The 16,343-nt window shown below is 37.5% G+C and overlaps 1 protein-coding gene across 2 annotated transcripts in view; it reads right to left on the bottom strand.

Annotated features, from left to right (window-relative positions):
* Nucleotides 1-16,343, bottom strand: part of LOC148302123 (tyrosine-protein kinase-like otk) — a 57,527-nt gene that overhangs the window by 24,704 nt on the left and 16,480 nt on the right. For both annotated transcript variants that reach the window (XM_088272058.1, XM_088272059.1), the window contains exons 4-9: nt 9,415-9,541; nt 8,664-8,762; nt 7,826-7,890; nt 6,611-6,758; nt 5,628-5,761; nt 1,005-1,162 (exon numbers count right to left, since the gene is read on the bottom strand). In XM_088272058.1, the coding sequence (XP_088128184.1) occupies nt 1,005-1,162; nt 5,628-5,761; nt 6,611-6,758; nt 7,826-7,890; nt 8,664-8,762; nt 9,415-9,541 (731 nt within the window). The remainder of the gene's footprint in view (nt 1-1,004; nt 1,163-5,627; nt 5,762-6,610; nt 6,759-7,825; nt 7,891-8,663; nt 8,763-9,414; nt 9,542-16,343) is intronic.

Genomic DNA, 16,343 nt, shown 5'->3' with positions numbered 1-16,343 from the left:
TAAATGCAACCGTTGGCGTAGCGACACGACCGTCGCGCAAGACGATCTGCGTGCTACTTGAGGTAGTATTTTACAAAAATGGCGCTGTATAAGTTATCCAAATTTATTATTATTATTACTGGCGTCATAAACACGTTACGACATGCGTGTATACTTACAAAGTACGCCACGCGCGCACACACAGAAACATTTGTGTAGTGGTGATTTTATTCACACACACACATTCATTCATTTGCTAGATCTACACTAAATATGTTGTACTAATCTTTATGTTTCTTTGATTAACTATAATTGGCTTGTTTAATGTATATCTTTTAATTGTTTTGTTTTACATATGTTGCTGTTGCTAACCCAAATTAAAAATAAAAATAAATAAAATAAAAATTTTAAAAAACAATTTTTTTATTTCCGTCGCTGCAAATGAATAACTTTATATCATAATACTTTCATGTAGTACATAATTATATTACGGAGGAAAAAAAAATTCTGAGCCCGTATTCTATTATATTTTATATTGATATTCTCATTTAAAAAATTCGAGTTGCAGTAAATACATCGCTCACTCCTTTCAAGAACTTCATAAATCAAAAATTGACAATTTATAGTTGTGCATGTTTTCAGAATGCCCAGAAAATGTACTATATCCCAGCAAAAGCGGCATATTTTTAACATAATATTTACCCGCTACAGGGCAGAAAATGTTGTTTATGCATTTTGAAGAAAAGGTATTGTTTTCATTATTTTTTTAAATATATTAAATATTTTACAAATTGAGATAAAACCTTCAGGTTTTACTTAAAAAGATCTGTTGCTCAGTAAAAAGTTTAATAAGTGGCTTGATATTCATTTCTAATACATTGTATTATATTTTTAAACTTTAAAAACGTTCTCTTGAAAAATCAAGTTTTTTGATTTATGACGTTCTTGAAAGGAGTGAGCATCATATCACCAGGAGGGGAAGGTTAATGCACTAGAAAAGGACAAGTAAATGCCTAGAGCCTTACCAAATGCTTTTCCGCATTTTTCCAAGTCACGAAAGCGGGCGGATTGGATTCCTTGTTAGCGACGCACGCCAAGGAGAAGGGCTCATCGACTTGCGCATATACGATGCGGTTTTCCTCCAGTTGCGGCTCAAAATCTGCCAAACTCAGAGGCTTTATACCTGGAAATAAACATTTAGAAGACGCTTAACACACTTTGTGGTAACATTTCCTTTGGTTGGTTGCTGTTTGCAACAAACTGATGCAAACAAATGGAAAGATACGGAAGAGGCCTATATCCAGCAGTGGAAGACAGAAGGCTCAGGATGATGGTAACATACACAGAATTGTTGGGTAATATATCTGAAATCAAACACGGTTATTGGATTGAATTCTACTATGGGTTCTAGTTGAACACCAACTTAATTTAACAGAAGGGAAGCAAGATGAAAGCGGATTACTTTTAACACAAATTTATTCAGTTCTAGAAAATTACAGTCAAGAAATATTTAAGAATACTCGCGTGATTCTAATGTGAGAACAGTTGGAGGACGTGTCGATCACTGGACGGGCGGTGACGGAATGTGTCGTTCTGGTTCCTGTTCGGGCCGAGCTCGGTTTGGGTGTTCGATTATGCTCGTTCATTCGATTGTTGTGGGTTGCCACACTACTTTTATTTACATATCGTAGTCGTACAGGAGAAAGTGACCAACTAACAAAACGTAAAATGTTCAGGGGGGCCATTCAAGTCACTTTTGCTTGCCAAGAAAATAAACATCAATGCAGTTAGTCATTTATAACAAGTTAATATATTATACTTCCAAGTTAAATTGATTCGCTCACAAATTAAATCGGCCCTAAAACAACTTAAGAACAACAAAGCCCCTGGAGAAGACGGAATTACATCTGAGCTTCTGAAAGTAGGAGGAACCCCTCTGTTGAAAGAGCTTAAAAAACTATTCAACAAGGTAATAGAACATGGAGAAACCCCGGCGACATGGAGTACGAGTATTGTGATATTGTTCCACAAAAAAGGGGATAAATCACTACTCAAAAACTACCGACCCATTTCCCTTCTTTCCCATGTATATAAAGTATTCTCCAGAATTTTAACAAATAGGCTTACGGGTCGATTTGATGAATTCCAACCTCGAGAGCAAGCCGGATTTAGGAAAGGCTTTAGTACTATCGATCATATCCACACGCTAAGACAGATCATACAGAAAACCGAAGAATATAATCAGCCACTCTGCCTTGCCTTTGTAGACTATGAAAAGGCATTTGACTCAATCGAGACATGGGCAGTACTAGATTCACTACAACGCTGCAAAATAGATTATCGGTATATAGAGATAATAAAATCTCTATACAAATCTGCAACAATGATGGTCCAGCTCCATGATAGCACCAACAATATATCTATAAACAAAGGTGTTAGACAAGGAGATGTCATATCTCCAAAACTCTTTACAAACGCCCTAGAAGATATCTTTAAACTGCTGTCCTGGACGAAACGTGGAATAAATATTAACGGAGAGTACATTTCTCACCTCCGATTTGCAGATGACATAGTGCTAATAGCCGAATCACCTGACAAGCTTCAAGACATGCTCTACGACCTTAATGAAGTATCGAATAAAATTGGTCTGAAAATGAACATGGATAAAACAAAAGCCATGATCAATAGTCATATTTCCCAGACCTTTGACCCTATTTCCATTGGAGGAACACAAATAGAGGTTGTAAACGACTATACCTATTTGGGACAAGTAATACAACTTGGGCGAAATAACTTCTCAAAAGAAATCGACAGGCGCATACAACTGGGATGGGCAGCATTTGGAAAACTAAAGTACATTTTTAAAGCGAAAATTCCGCAATGTCTAAAAACTAAGGCATTTAACCAATGCATCCTCCCTGTATTAACTTACGGCGCAGAGACGTGGAACCTAACAGCAAGTCTTACTCATAAAATAAAAGTCACCCAGCGTGCTATGGAGAGATCCATGCTCGGAGTGTCGCTAAAAGATAGAATCCGAAACGAGGAAATACGCAGAAGAACTCAAGTAGTGGATGCTACCCAACGAATAGGCACACTCAAGTGGCAATGGGCAGGACATATCTGTCGAAGAGACAACGGTCGATGGGGAAGAAAAGTATTGGAATGGCGCCCAAGAACTGGCAAACGAAGCATCGGCCGACCCCCTACAAGATGGACTGACGATATAAGAAGAATAGCGGGAGTGACCTGGATGCGAAAGGCGGAGGATCGAAGAAGATGGAGACTCATGCGGGAGGCCTACGTTCAACAGTGGACGGACACAGGCTGATGATGATGATGACTTCCAAGTTTAAAATCCTTTGGGATTTTTTTCAGGACACTATTAAGCTAGTAAGATATCAAATAGTCAATGATCACGTTTTTGTAAGAAATGCACTTGGTCACTTTCTCCTGTATGACTACGACATATCGCTCACTCCTTTTAACGTCATATATCAAAAATTGTCAATTTTCAGTTGTGCATGTTTTCGGAATGGACAGAAAATGTACTATATCCCAGCAAAGGCGGCATATTTTTAACTTAATATTTACCCTCTACAGGGCAAGACGTGTTGTTTTTTGCATTTTGAAGAAAGGTATTGTTTAATTGTTTTTTTAAATATACTAAGAATTTTTGAAATGGAGAAAAAACAGTCAGGTTGTGCCTAAAAAGATCTGTTGCACAGTAAAAAGTTCAATAAATGGCTTGATATTTATTATGTTTTTAAACTTTAAAAACGATCTCCTGAAAAATCAAGTTTTTTGATAAATCACATTGTTGAAAGGAGTGAGCGATATATGATAATATGTGACGCGTTTCCTCTTATTAAGACATTATCAAACACTCAGTGTTATCGTTTGAGTGACGAAACGCGCCACATATCATATATATGTAAATAAAAGTAGAATCCAATCCAATAACCGTGTTTAATTTTGGATATATTACCCAACAATTCAATATGGAATTCTACCAACAGTCTGCAGTTACAATAAACACACACAGAACTTCAAGATACAAAACACAGAAAGACATCAAACAAAATCTTACATAAAAAACCTCTATCATCAAAAAAACATATACCTCTTTCGGTCAAATAAACTTTGAAGATGTTTTTTTAGATTTTTTTGAGATTTTTTGTGTTTTTATTATTTACACTGTGGTTTCTAGTTGAATACCACTTTAATTTATCAGAAGGGAAGCAAGATGAAAGCGGATTACTTTTAACACAAATTTATTCAGTTCTATAAAATTACAATCAAGAAAATACTTAAGAATAATCGCGTGATTCTAATACGAGAACAGTTGAAATACGTGTCGATCTGAGGACGGGCGGCGGCGAAGTGTCACGAGCTAGTTTCCGCTCGTTGCGGGCTCCGTGGTTTCACTCGATTTGAGTTGCCATAGTCGATGTGTGGGTTGCCACAACACAAATATTACAATTTCATACTACTTCTGTGAGCCTGAGCGGCTCATTATTAGAAATAGGTATCAAATTGTGGTAGAGTGGGTTCGAACCGAGAAACTCTGACTTACGAGTCCGCGACACTAACCACGGGACCATAACCCGACACTATATATATTGAAAAAAATATTTTTTTTCAATTCTCAATTTTTTACCTTTCAATAATTATTTTCTTTTAAAAACCATATATTTGAAAAAACATAGTTTTAAAAAAAAAATTCAAGTACATTTTTTTTAAAACCATATATTTATTGCTTCCACAAGGGTCACAACCCGCAGTAATGAGGACTAACACGGAGAAGAATTCTTCTCCGTCTTATTCCTCATTGCTGAGGGTTGTGACCCTTGCAGAAGCAATGACTCTTCTCCAGTTATCCCTTGACTGCGCTGCACGTAGCGCTCCAACCACAGAGGTGCCTGCTGCTGCCTTAATTTGATCGGTCCATCGTGTGGGGGATCTTCCTCTCCCTCTCTTTCCCTCCAGGCTACCGATCACTACTAGTCGTTCCAGGCTATCCTCGTTGCCACGCGCAACGGGTACGCAATGTATTTAAAAGAAAAACTTGTTTTTTCAATACAAAAACGGTGTTTTAAGTAAAAAATCAATGACGTTAAATGTTATTTACATTCAGAGAAAATTAACATAACGAAAACCGGGCCTTAAGTGGTTAATTTAAATTCAATTGCATGTTAAACTTCGGCTCGTAAGGCGTGACTGTTGCTGAAACCTTTAGTGCATGTTGGTCCTCGGGTAGACCAAAAATCGCATGTGTTAGACGTTTTGTGTAGTTTTGAGTGTGTAAATGATAAAGGGTGGTATTCGGGTGTCCAAACTCAAAACACAGTAAGGGACATTTTTTTGAAGTACATTTTTTTTTGCTTTTTTGGACTAAGTAGATTCAAAAATGCAAAAAAACGTACTAAAAAAAAATGTCCCTTACTGTGTTTTAAGTTTGGACAGTCATATTGTTTGCATGCTGTGGTAGTGATTGTCCTGATGAAGAGACGGGTACGTCTCGAAACCGGTAGACATAAAAATAAGTAAAAATGACTAACCACAAAGTAAATGCTTTAAATATTAATAGTTTTGAGAATATTAAATTCAATTAATAAAAAAACCAAACAATGCTTCCAGACACTCACGTGCGACCTCCAGCTTTGCAGAGAACTTCTGCACCGTCTTCCCGGCATTCCTGTACGCGACACAGGTGTAGATTCCCTCATCCCTCCAGTTCAAGTCCTCAATAACGAGCGTTCCAGACTTGCGAATTGTAATTCTAAAACAACAACAAAACAGCATCAAAGTGTATGAACGTATTGAAAAATGGCAGCGAGTGACTGTATTTGAGGAGTGAGTTCTTCTGAACTAGACTGTATTTGAGGAGTGAGTTCTTGCAAACTAGACTATTTCAGGAGTGAGTTCTTGTGAACTAGACTGTATTTGAGGAATGAGTTCTTGTAAACTAGACTATATTTGAGGAGTGAGTTCTTGTGGACTAGACTGTATTTGAGGAGTGAGTTCTTGCGAACTAGACTGTATTTGAGGAGTGAGTTCTAGCAAACTAGACCCTATTTGAGGAGTGAGTTCTAGCAAACTAGACTGTATGAGAGGAGTGAGTTCTTGTGAATTAGACTGTATTTGAAGAGTAAGTTCTTGTGAACTAGACTGTATTTGAGGAATGAGTTCTTGTGAACTAGACTGTATTTGAGGAATGAGTTCTTGTGAACTAGACTGCATTTGAGGAGTGAGTTCTAGCAAACTAAACTGTATTCGAGGAGTGAGTTCTTGCGAACAAGACTGTATTTGAGGAATGAGTTCTAGCAAACTAGACTGTATTTGAGGAGTGAGTTCTAGCAAACTAGACTGTATGTGAGGAGTATTCTTGAGAATTAGACTGTATTTGAAGAGTAAGTTCTTGTGAACTAGATTGTATTTGAGAAGTGAGTTCTTCCGAACAAGATTTTAAGGAGCTAGTTCTAGCGATCTAGACTGAATTTGAGAATTAATTCTTTACAACTAATCTGTATCTGGGGAGTGAGTTAATATTTTTAAGCCTCTTCTTCATAATATCATAGATTTATCAGCGGTGTATTAAGAAAAATTGTGGCCATGATCAGAAACCTACCTCTCTCCATTTTCCAGCGGTTCCTTCTGGTCATCCTTGAACCACTCCAGAGAGTCTGCTCCTTTGTACTCGCATTCGAAGGTGGCTGTTGCATTGGGGGATAGTAGAATGTCCTTGGGGCGCGTCACGATATGAGGAACGGCGTCATCTATAAAGAAAACAATGAACCAATGATATGAATCTCTACCCCTCAAGTCTTTACCTGATCCTACCCCTCTACCTTCCTTTCTACCATATTTTTTCTATCTTTCTACCAATTTACACTTCTGTATTATAGGAGATCTTATAACATAGATAGAAAACACATATCGCTCACTCCTTTCAAGAACGTCATAAATCAAAAATCGTCAATTTTCAGTTTTGCATGTTTTCGGAATGCCCAGAAAATGTACTATATCCCAGCCAAAGAGGCATATTTTCAAGTTAATATTTACTAAAAGGTATTGTTTAATTATTTTTTTTAATTTTCAAAATATTTTTCAAATGGAGAAAAAAAACTTCAGATTTTACCTAAAAAGATCTTTTGCACAGTAAAAAGTTCAATAAGTGGCTTAGTATTCATTTTAATACATTGTATTATATTTTTGAACATTAAAAACGTTTTCTTGAAAAATCAAGTTTTTTTATTTATGACGTTCTTGAAAGGAGTGAGCGATATTACAACTAGATATTACCTTCCTTTCTATATTAATTTAACACTACAGTATCATAGGCACTCTATGCCTCCTTGGTCCCAACAATAGGAGATTCAGAGCCCTTGGTGCCAACAAAGGGAGATACACACCCCCTTGGTGAAAACAATAAGAGATATTTGCCCCCTTGGTGCCTAGGAGATTCATGTCCCCTTCAGTGTCATCAATAGGAGATTCATGCCGCCTTCAGTGTCAACAATAGGAGATTCATGCCCCCTTCAGTGTCAAAAATAGGAGATTCATGCCCCCTTCAGTGTCAACAATAGGAGATTCATGGCCCCTTCATTGTCAACATTAAGATATTCACGCCCCCTCGGTTCTAACAATAAGATATCTTTGCCTCCTTGATTCTAACAATGGGAGATCTACACCCTTTTAGTGCTAACAGGACGTTAAAAGTAACCTTTTTATGAGTCGATAAATCTATTTTCATACTGTGAGAAGAATCGACAAACTCACGATCCACAAGAAGAAATCACTACCGTCCATCCGATGCACAATCCAAATGACAGTTATATATTACCTTTTATATTCAAAACGAAAGAATTTTCACTGTCCTTTGTAACTTGGAGCAGGCTGACTCTGCATCTAAAAATGGATAACATAAAATATTATCATTTATTCTATCAGAAATTGGATTATTCACCATACGCATGATATATCAATATAACAGTTGTAATACTTTCAAATCTATTCACAATGTTACCCGCACGTGAAAAAGATCCAAGACCATTGCATATATGCAAATTCCAAAAAGGAATGAAATATGTATGTTCAGTAATGGGCAGAAGGGTGAACGTTACACAAGTGTACAAAGCAATCGCGTAAGCCAGCCTAATGACAGGTCGTAAGCCCTGGGTGTTGCGGCTACTTATGATTAGTATACTGAGGGTCGGGCGGCAGACTGCCAGAGTATAATTAGGGTCCTTTTCCATACTGTTGGTAGAGAGCGGGAGACGCTTGCGAGCGTTCTATTTGCTTACTTTAGGTAGAGCGCGAGAGACGCCAAGAAACATTATACAGATGGGAATTGGGTGTTGCGGCTACTTGTGATTAGTATACTGAGGGTCGGGCGGCAGACTGCCAGAGTATAATTAGGGTCCTTTTCCATACTGTTGGTAGAGAGCGGGAGACGCTTGCGAGCGTTCTATTTGCTTACTTTAGGTAGAGCGCGAGAGACGCCTGCAAACATTGTACAGATGGGAATGGGTGTTGCGGCTACTTGTGATTAGTATACTGAGGGCCGGGCGGCAGGCTGTTTGAGCTTGATTGATTTTGATGAAAAAACTGACCGACAACAATGTGTTAAGATTTTTATGAAATAATCTGTTCATTTGTGATAAGTTTCACTTTAATAGTACCTGTATACTCCGTTGTCTGCAGACGTTACTTTCTGAAGATACAGACGCTTCTTATCCTTGTCTAGTGTGTGGGTTCCGTTGGAGACTTTGTCGGCATTCCTGAAAACATGGCCAATACAAAACAATTATCATACACTAGCTGTACCCGGCCACGTGCTGCTGTAGCTCAGTCTGATTAAATGGAAAAAAAAGAAAAGACAAAGCACACATTTCTAATATGCTTAATTTCACAATGCTCATGGGTATATGATATTTTAGCAGCCGTCAAGAAGCACCCTGTGCGCCATGAGCAATTTAATTATTGGGCGAGTTGCTGTTACATTCAACAGATGGCGCTGCCATTGCGATAAAACGACCGTTATTTAAAATAAGCACGTATTCACACGTCATGGGTAAAAAAACCTGTCGCAGACATAAATTAAAACAAACATATTAATGTTCATTTGTTCAAAATCTTAAATTTCAATGAAGAAGAAGAAGAAGCAATGAAAATATTTCATATCTATGAAACAACAATCTAATCGTAAACATTGAAAATTCTGTAAAAAAATAAAAAGCAGCTGTCAAGAAGCGCGCTGTTAGCCATGAAATCCACTCACGAGTAGGCATAGTCTATGAAACTTCAACTACTACGAAAGTTGAAGCCAAAGCAGGGCCATGATAAACGGTGTTGCATAAGCCGAAGCTGAATTTGAGAGCCACTTGGACGTTGGGTAATTCAAAAATTGACATACGGTCGACATTCGCCTACCTGAACCAGCCGTATTCAAAGTCGCCGACGCCCCTCTCTGAATCGCAGTCCAGCGTTACATCGGCCCCCTTGGCAATCTTCCCCTCGCTAGGGGGCGCCTCTAGCACCACTTTCGGGGCGTAGAACCCTGTAACATAAATAAATAAAAATATTATCACTTCGCTCATTCCTTTCAACAACGTCGTATATCAAAAATCGTCAATTTCCAGTTGTGCATGTTTGCGGAATTCCTAGAAAATGTACTATATCCCAGCTAAAGCGGCATATTTTTAACTTAATATTTACCCGCTACAGGGCAGAAAGTGTTGTTTTTGCATTTCGAAGAAAAGGTATTGTTTGGGAACAAAGTGAATGGTGCACTGAAATCAGTTATAGCAAATAAAAACCTATCAGCGGAAGCTAAACTAGCAGTGCACAACAAAGTCCAGGTTCCAACTCTAATGTATGGAAGTGAAACATGGAGTTGGCAAACGAAGGATGAAAGTAGACTGAATGCAGTCGAAATGCGATCTCTCAGAAGAATGTGCGACAAAACGATGTATGATAGATGTGCGAATAGTGAAATAAGGAAGGAATGCAAAGCTGAGATAATCATTATCGATAAAATTAAGAAAGGTGTGTTGAGATGGTTTGGACATGCAGAACGAATGAGTGAGGAAAGAACGGTAAAACAAATTTATGAGGCGAATGTTAGTGGGAAAAGAACCAGAGGAAGACCGAGATAAACATGGCACGATCAGGTATGCCAAATACTTGAAAGTGGTCAGGTTAGGAGTCGTAACAATCGGCGGGTATGTATGAGGAGATGCATGAACGTGGAAGAGGCGAAGAATGTTTGCAAGGACAGAGTGGTGTGGCGCTCTACCCCTGCGGGGAAGCGGCGTAATGGTTAGTTAGTTAGTTAGTTTTAGGTATTGTTTAATTATTTTTTTAAATATGCTTGCGCATATATGGCGCAACATGCCACCATCAATTAATTGCAAAAAATGTAAATAAGTATTGCTCTAAAAACTATTAAAATACACTATATTATTATTCTGACCGTAATGCAAGGAGTCCACAAAACGTCCGCGAATTTCCTACCCTCAGATCAAATCCAAGTACCTATTAGCCAGCCCTCAGGTTAAAATAACGCCCGATTAATCACGAATGCTTGAAAAATATAAATCAATTCATCCGTATTCACAAACCCTCGTTAAAAATTAACTGGCCGGCCAGTTTTGCAATGGCGGTCGACGCGGAACGATTTCCAGCGCGGAACAAACAGAAGGCGATTGTTTGGGTCGAAATATTATATTTTCTGTTCAGCGATTGGGCAGATGTTTCCGCGCAGATAGCAATATGGTCTCGATTGTTCCCTTCGCGTATATATTAAAATTTCAAACAAAAATGTAGACAGCGTCGCGTCAAAATCGGAACAAATGTTTGACCCATCCGCATATCGCTCACTCCTTTAATCAAAAATAAAAAATCGTCAATTTTCAGTTGTGCATGTTTTCGGAATGCCCAGAAAATGTACTATATCCCAGCAAAAGAGGCATATTTTTAACTTAATATTTACCCGCTACAGGGCAGAAAGTGTTGGTTTTGCAATTTGAAGAAAAGGTATTGTTGAATTACTTTTTTAAATATACTAAATATTTTTCAAATGGAGAAAAAACCTTCAGGTTTTACCTAAAAAGGTCTGTTGCACAGTAAAAAGTTCAATAAGTGGCTTGATATTTATTTTTCCTCCTTTCAAGAACGTCATAAATCAAAAATCGACAATTTTCAGTTGTGCACGTTTTCGGCATGCCCAGAAAATGTACTAAATCCCAGAAAAAGAGACATATTTTAAACTTTATATTTACCAGCTACAGGGCAGAAAGTGTTGGTTTTATATTTTGAAGAAAAGGTATTGTTTAATTTTTTTTTAAATATACTAAATATTTTTCAAATGGAGAAAAAACCTTCAGGTTTTACCTAAAAAGATCTGTTGCACAGTAAAAAGTTTAGTACGTAGCTTGATATTTATTTTTGATACATTGTATTATATTATTTTTAAACATTTAAAATGTTCTCCTGAAAAATCCAGTTTTTTTTTTAATTATGACGTTCTAGAAAGGAGTGAGCGATATGTTCGTATTAACATATGCACAAGGGACATAAATAATAATATAATGTGGGCGTTTATATTAAGGATATTTCCTCGGATAATAAAGACGGGTGCATTGCTCCAACAATCGCACGCGGAATGAATCCTTTGATGTAGAAACGCAGCGGTTCTCAAACATAGTGTGGGCGTCTGGCCACGCCATTTGGTGTTGTCAGGTTGACAACACTGAGCGGATTCAACAAAAGCGGCCAACCGAGGCGCGGCGAGCGAGATTCGCTGTATCGCTCGATTGCTAAAGGACGTATATTTTAGCTTCATATTTAATTCAAAGTTCCATAATCAATTAGATAAATTATAATAAGTTAATATGAATAGTAATTAAAGTGTAAGAATTTATGTCAATAAACAAACTGTAAGTAACCATTTCTTTTAAATATCCTATTCTGGCTTCCCGCACAATAACACACAAACCGGGTCTTCCATATTGGTGAACCCGACATTCTTAGGTTTTCCAAAATAGTATCGCGAGAAAGTTTATTTATTTAAACATTATGTACAGAAAAAAAAATAAGACCATTGGCGGGCTTATTGCTAAAAAGCAATATCTTCCAACCAGCCAAAAACAGACTAGTGATATTGATCAAAACGTTTGATACCATACATAGTAAAAAAAAACCTTATCAGCACCCCAATGGTGCATAGGGCACTGCGTCATATAAACGCTGTGTTATCTTGATCGTTTACACGTGAAAGAAAGGTGATCAACCCTCCGCTTCAGATACCAGTCCAGGGTAATATTGAATAAATATTATAGTGAAAAAATCACTTATATTTATTTGACACCCCCCCTGGGAATCGAACCCGGGACCTCCAGAACGGTAGCCGAGCGTGCTGACCATTACACTAAGGAGGCGGACAAAAATACCAAATATGGCTGTTTGAAATCAGAGGGTAGATAGTGCTTAAACATTAAAAAAAAACATAATTTAAAAAATATGATAATAATGAGGGCAAAGGAAATTAATTCCGTGTCGCACACTATCTGAACATTGGACACTCAACTAAGTTCTAAGCGGTTTCCGGGTAAAAAAATTACAATTAAGTTTGACAATCGCTGGTTTCCTTAAATGAGTTACTCAAACCGCGTTGAGTTGTCCCTCGACACCGTTGCAAAATGACCCAACCAAATGTTCAAACGCTTCAAAGAAACATCATTTCAGACTTGCAACGTTTTATTGCGAGTTCGAACGGGCGTGGTATTTTTTTCCGGGAAAAGGCCAACATATCGCTCACTCCTTTCAAGAACGTCATAAATCAAAAATCGTCAATTTTCAGTTGTGCATGTTTTTTTGCGCATTCAGTCTACTTTCATCCTTCTTTTGCCAACTCCATGTTTCACTTCCATACATTAGAGTTGGAACCAGGAATCAAAGATCCACTTAATTATCTATAAACGTAGTAAAAACATCTTGTACAGGGTTTTCCAATAAGAGGTTTCATTTTGAATAGCCCGCTATCTGGGCAGGTGCCACTTTTGAAGCTGTCATCTTTTGACATTTGACAAGTAGAAACTACGCGATTAATAAAAATGCAACGATACACGCTTCAACAACGCATTGAATTTTTTAAAATTCACTACAGAAATAGTGAAAATTTTGCAATCACAGTTCGCGAAACTAAAGCACTTTTTGACCGTCGTGAAGCGCCTTCTCGGCCAGCAATAGTGAAACTTGTTAAAAAAAGTTGAGTTGTTGGGACAACTTGGTGATATGAAGAATCGAAACCCTCGACTTGTCACTGTTTGGTGCGGTTTTTGGGCTGGCGGTGTGATTGGACCTTACTTATTCGAAAATGAGGCTGGTGCAACTGTTACGGTGAATGGATTGCGCTATCGAGCTATGATTAATGATTTTTTATGGCCGGAATTGGAAGATATTGATGTGGACGACGTTTATTTTCAACAAGACGGCGCAACGTGCCACACAAGCAACGAAACAATCGCAATTTTTAACAAAAATTTCATGGCCGTGTTATTTCTCGAAGAGGTGATCACAGTTGGCCCCCGAGATCTTGTGATTAAAACCTTGAGATTTTTTTCCTCGGGGCCACGTGAAAGATAAGGTCTATGCCGATGCTCTACAATCGATTGAAGACCTTAAAGACGGAATTCGTGAAGTTACAGAGGACATACAGCCGCAAATGTGCGAATTGGTCATGGAAAATTTCATGAAAAGGATATGGTGCTGCAGCCGTAGCCGTGGCGGCCATTTGGCTGATATCGTTTTCCATCGTTAATCGCATACTCCTCTTAACAATGCAATAGATATTCATTGATTTATCTTAAAATATACCAGTTCTTTTCAAATACCAAAATGAAACCTCTTATTGGATAACCCTATTCTATAATTCCTCATATAATTCCAATCTAAAAAAAGCACGCATGGATCAAAACATTAGAACAACAGCTTGCTACTCCTGGACTAACGAGTGCGTACAAAGATGGCGTTGACGGAGATCGCGCCTGAGAGATGAATCTGTTAGTGTTTTGGTGAATTGTAAACATAGAACCGGGTCCATATCTCTGCGGCTCGTCAAGGTAAACACAGCCCGATGCTGTGAGCCGGCGGTCCTCAAACCGCGAACCTGTGCGCGCCACAGTTCAATTTGAGTAGATTGGATTTTCGCCACAGTTTAATTTAAGTAAATTGGATTTAATTTGAGTAAATTGGTAAATAATGTAATATTTATTCAATACTACCCTGGATTGGTACCTGAAGCGGAGGGCTGATCACCTTTCCTTCATATGTAAACGATCAAGATAACACTGCGTTTATATGACGCAGTGCCCTATGCACCATTGGGGTGCGGATAAGGGTTTTATTATTATTATTATTATTAAATTGGTAAATTGGATTTTGCTACAATTGATAATAATAATGCTGCAGTTATATCCGGATGCCTCAGAAACTCGGTGTGGAGGAACAAACAAAGTTACACGTGTGTAAAGTGATCACTTAAATCAGCCTATGACGGTCGTCAGCCCCGTAAATGCCCAGATTTCCATAAAATTCTTCATCTTTGATGAGATGTAAAAAAATAATATGAGGAACAAACACATGAGAACAGAAATAAAATGAAAATATCGTAGTCATATGGGAGAAAGTGACGAAGTGCAGTTTTTACAAAAACGTGATCATTGACTGTTTGATATCTCACTAGCTTAATATTGCCCTGAAAAAATCCCAAAGGATTTTAAAGTTGGAAGTATAATGTATAGAATTGTTAAAAATGACTAATTCATTGATGTTTATTTTCTTGCCAAGCAAAGGTGACTTAAATGGCCATCCTGAACATTTTACGTTTTGTTAGTTGGTCACTTTCTCCTGTAGGACTACGATATACAAAACATGTGTTCGACCAATAGCCACTTATGGGATTGAGGCAAGAGCAGATACTTCTAGAACAAAATCTCGACTTGGAACCTCCGAGATGAAGACTCTCCGATCCATAACCGGAAACACATTGCGAGACCGAGTAAGAAATACCGACATCCGGAGCATGTGCAAGACGGAGGATATCGTTAGGTGGGGACGACAACCAAGGCGATACTGGAATGATCATGTAAACAGAATGTCAGATGACAGACTTCCACGTATCCCTGAAGGACGCAGACCCCCAGGCAGACCTCCAAAAAGGTGGAAAGACAGCTGGGATTCTTTTGCATTACATGACATAAATTCAAATACAAAAAAATTAATGAAATATAAATATAAATACAAAAAAAGATCCCACAAAGGCATGGCCTGTGTGTGGGTACACAATATAATTTAGTCATAGTAAAGGGTATAAGGGTATAGGTATTATAAGTAGAACTAGAATAATAGTGTTAATATAAAATACAAAAAAATAAGGTTTCTAAATTGGTTCATATATATAAAACTTCCAAGAATTTGAGCTTAAAAGCTTCTTTACATCTCACCAATAGATGTCTCTAGTGAAGTTCTAGTGATTCATGAACAAGGTTTCTAAATTGGTTCATATATATAGAACTTCCAAGAATTTGAGTAGTGTGGTTGTCAATAATGGGTAGAATTGGTGAATGTTACACGTGTGTAAAGTGATCACTTAAACCAGCCTATGACGGTCGTAAGCCCCGTAAATGCCCAGACTTTCATATTCTTCTTCATCTTTGATAAGATGTCAAAAAATAATATGAAAATAACTCCTGTAATTGGAGATGATCCAGATTTTGTGAACAAGTATTTGGACACACTCAAAATGTTCAAAAAAAATACTTGACTTTATATTCCATAATAATATATTCCAATCGACTCTTTACTAACGGTGTATATTTTAAAAATAAATTAAAAGCAAGGTGTTCTCAAATACCCCATTAGGTTAATGAAGGGTAACGCACACGTGTCGGCGTCTGTTGTACACATATTTTATTCCCTAAATCATCACACGTTCCGACGCCACACACGTGGCGCGCCATTTTACGGCGTTTGAAGAGAAAAGATGGCCATATACCACGAAAGGTGGTATCAACACATCTCTCACCCCTTTCAAGAACGTCATAAAGAAAAAAAACTTGATTTTTCAGGAGAACGTTTTCAAAGTTTAAACATATAATACAATGTATTAAAAATAAATATCAAGCCACTTATTGAACTTTTTACTGCACAATAGATCTTTTTAGGTAAAACCTGAATGTTTTTTGTCCATTTGAAAAATATTTAGTATATTTAAAAAAATAATGTTAAAATTGAATAAATGTATGTATGTATGTATGAATGTATGTATGAATGAATAAATGTATTTAAAAAAATAATGG

Source organism: Brachycentrus maculatus, unplaced genomic scaffold (genome assembly GCF_059751285.1).
Source record: "Brachycentrus maculatus isolate JH-2025_06_01 unplaced genomic scaffold, ASM5975128v1 h1tg000475l, whole genome shotgun sequence".
NCBI lineage: Eukaryota > Metazoa > Arthropoda > Insecta > Trichoptera > Brachycentridae > Brachycentrus > Brachycentrus maculatus.
This window is presented reverse-complemented; position numbering and strand designations above follow the sequence as displayed.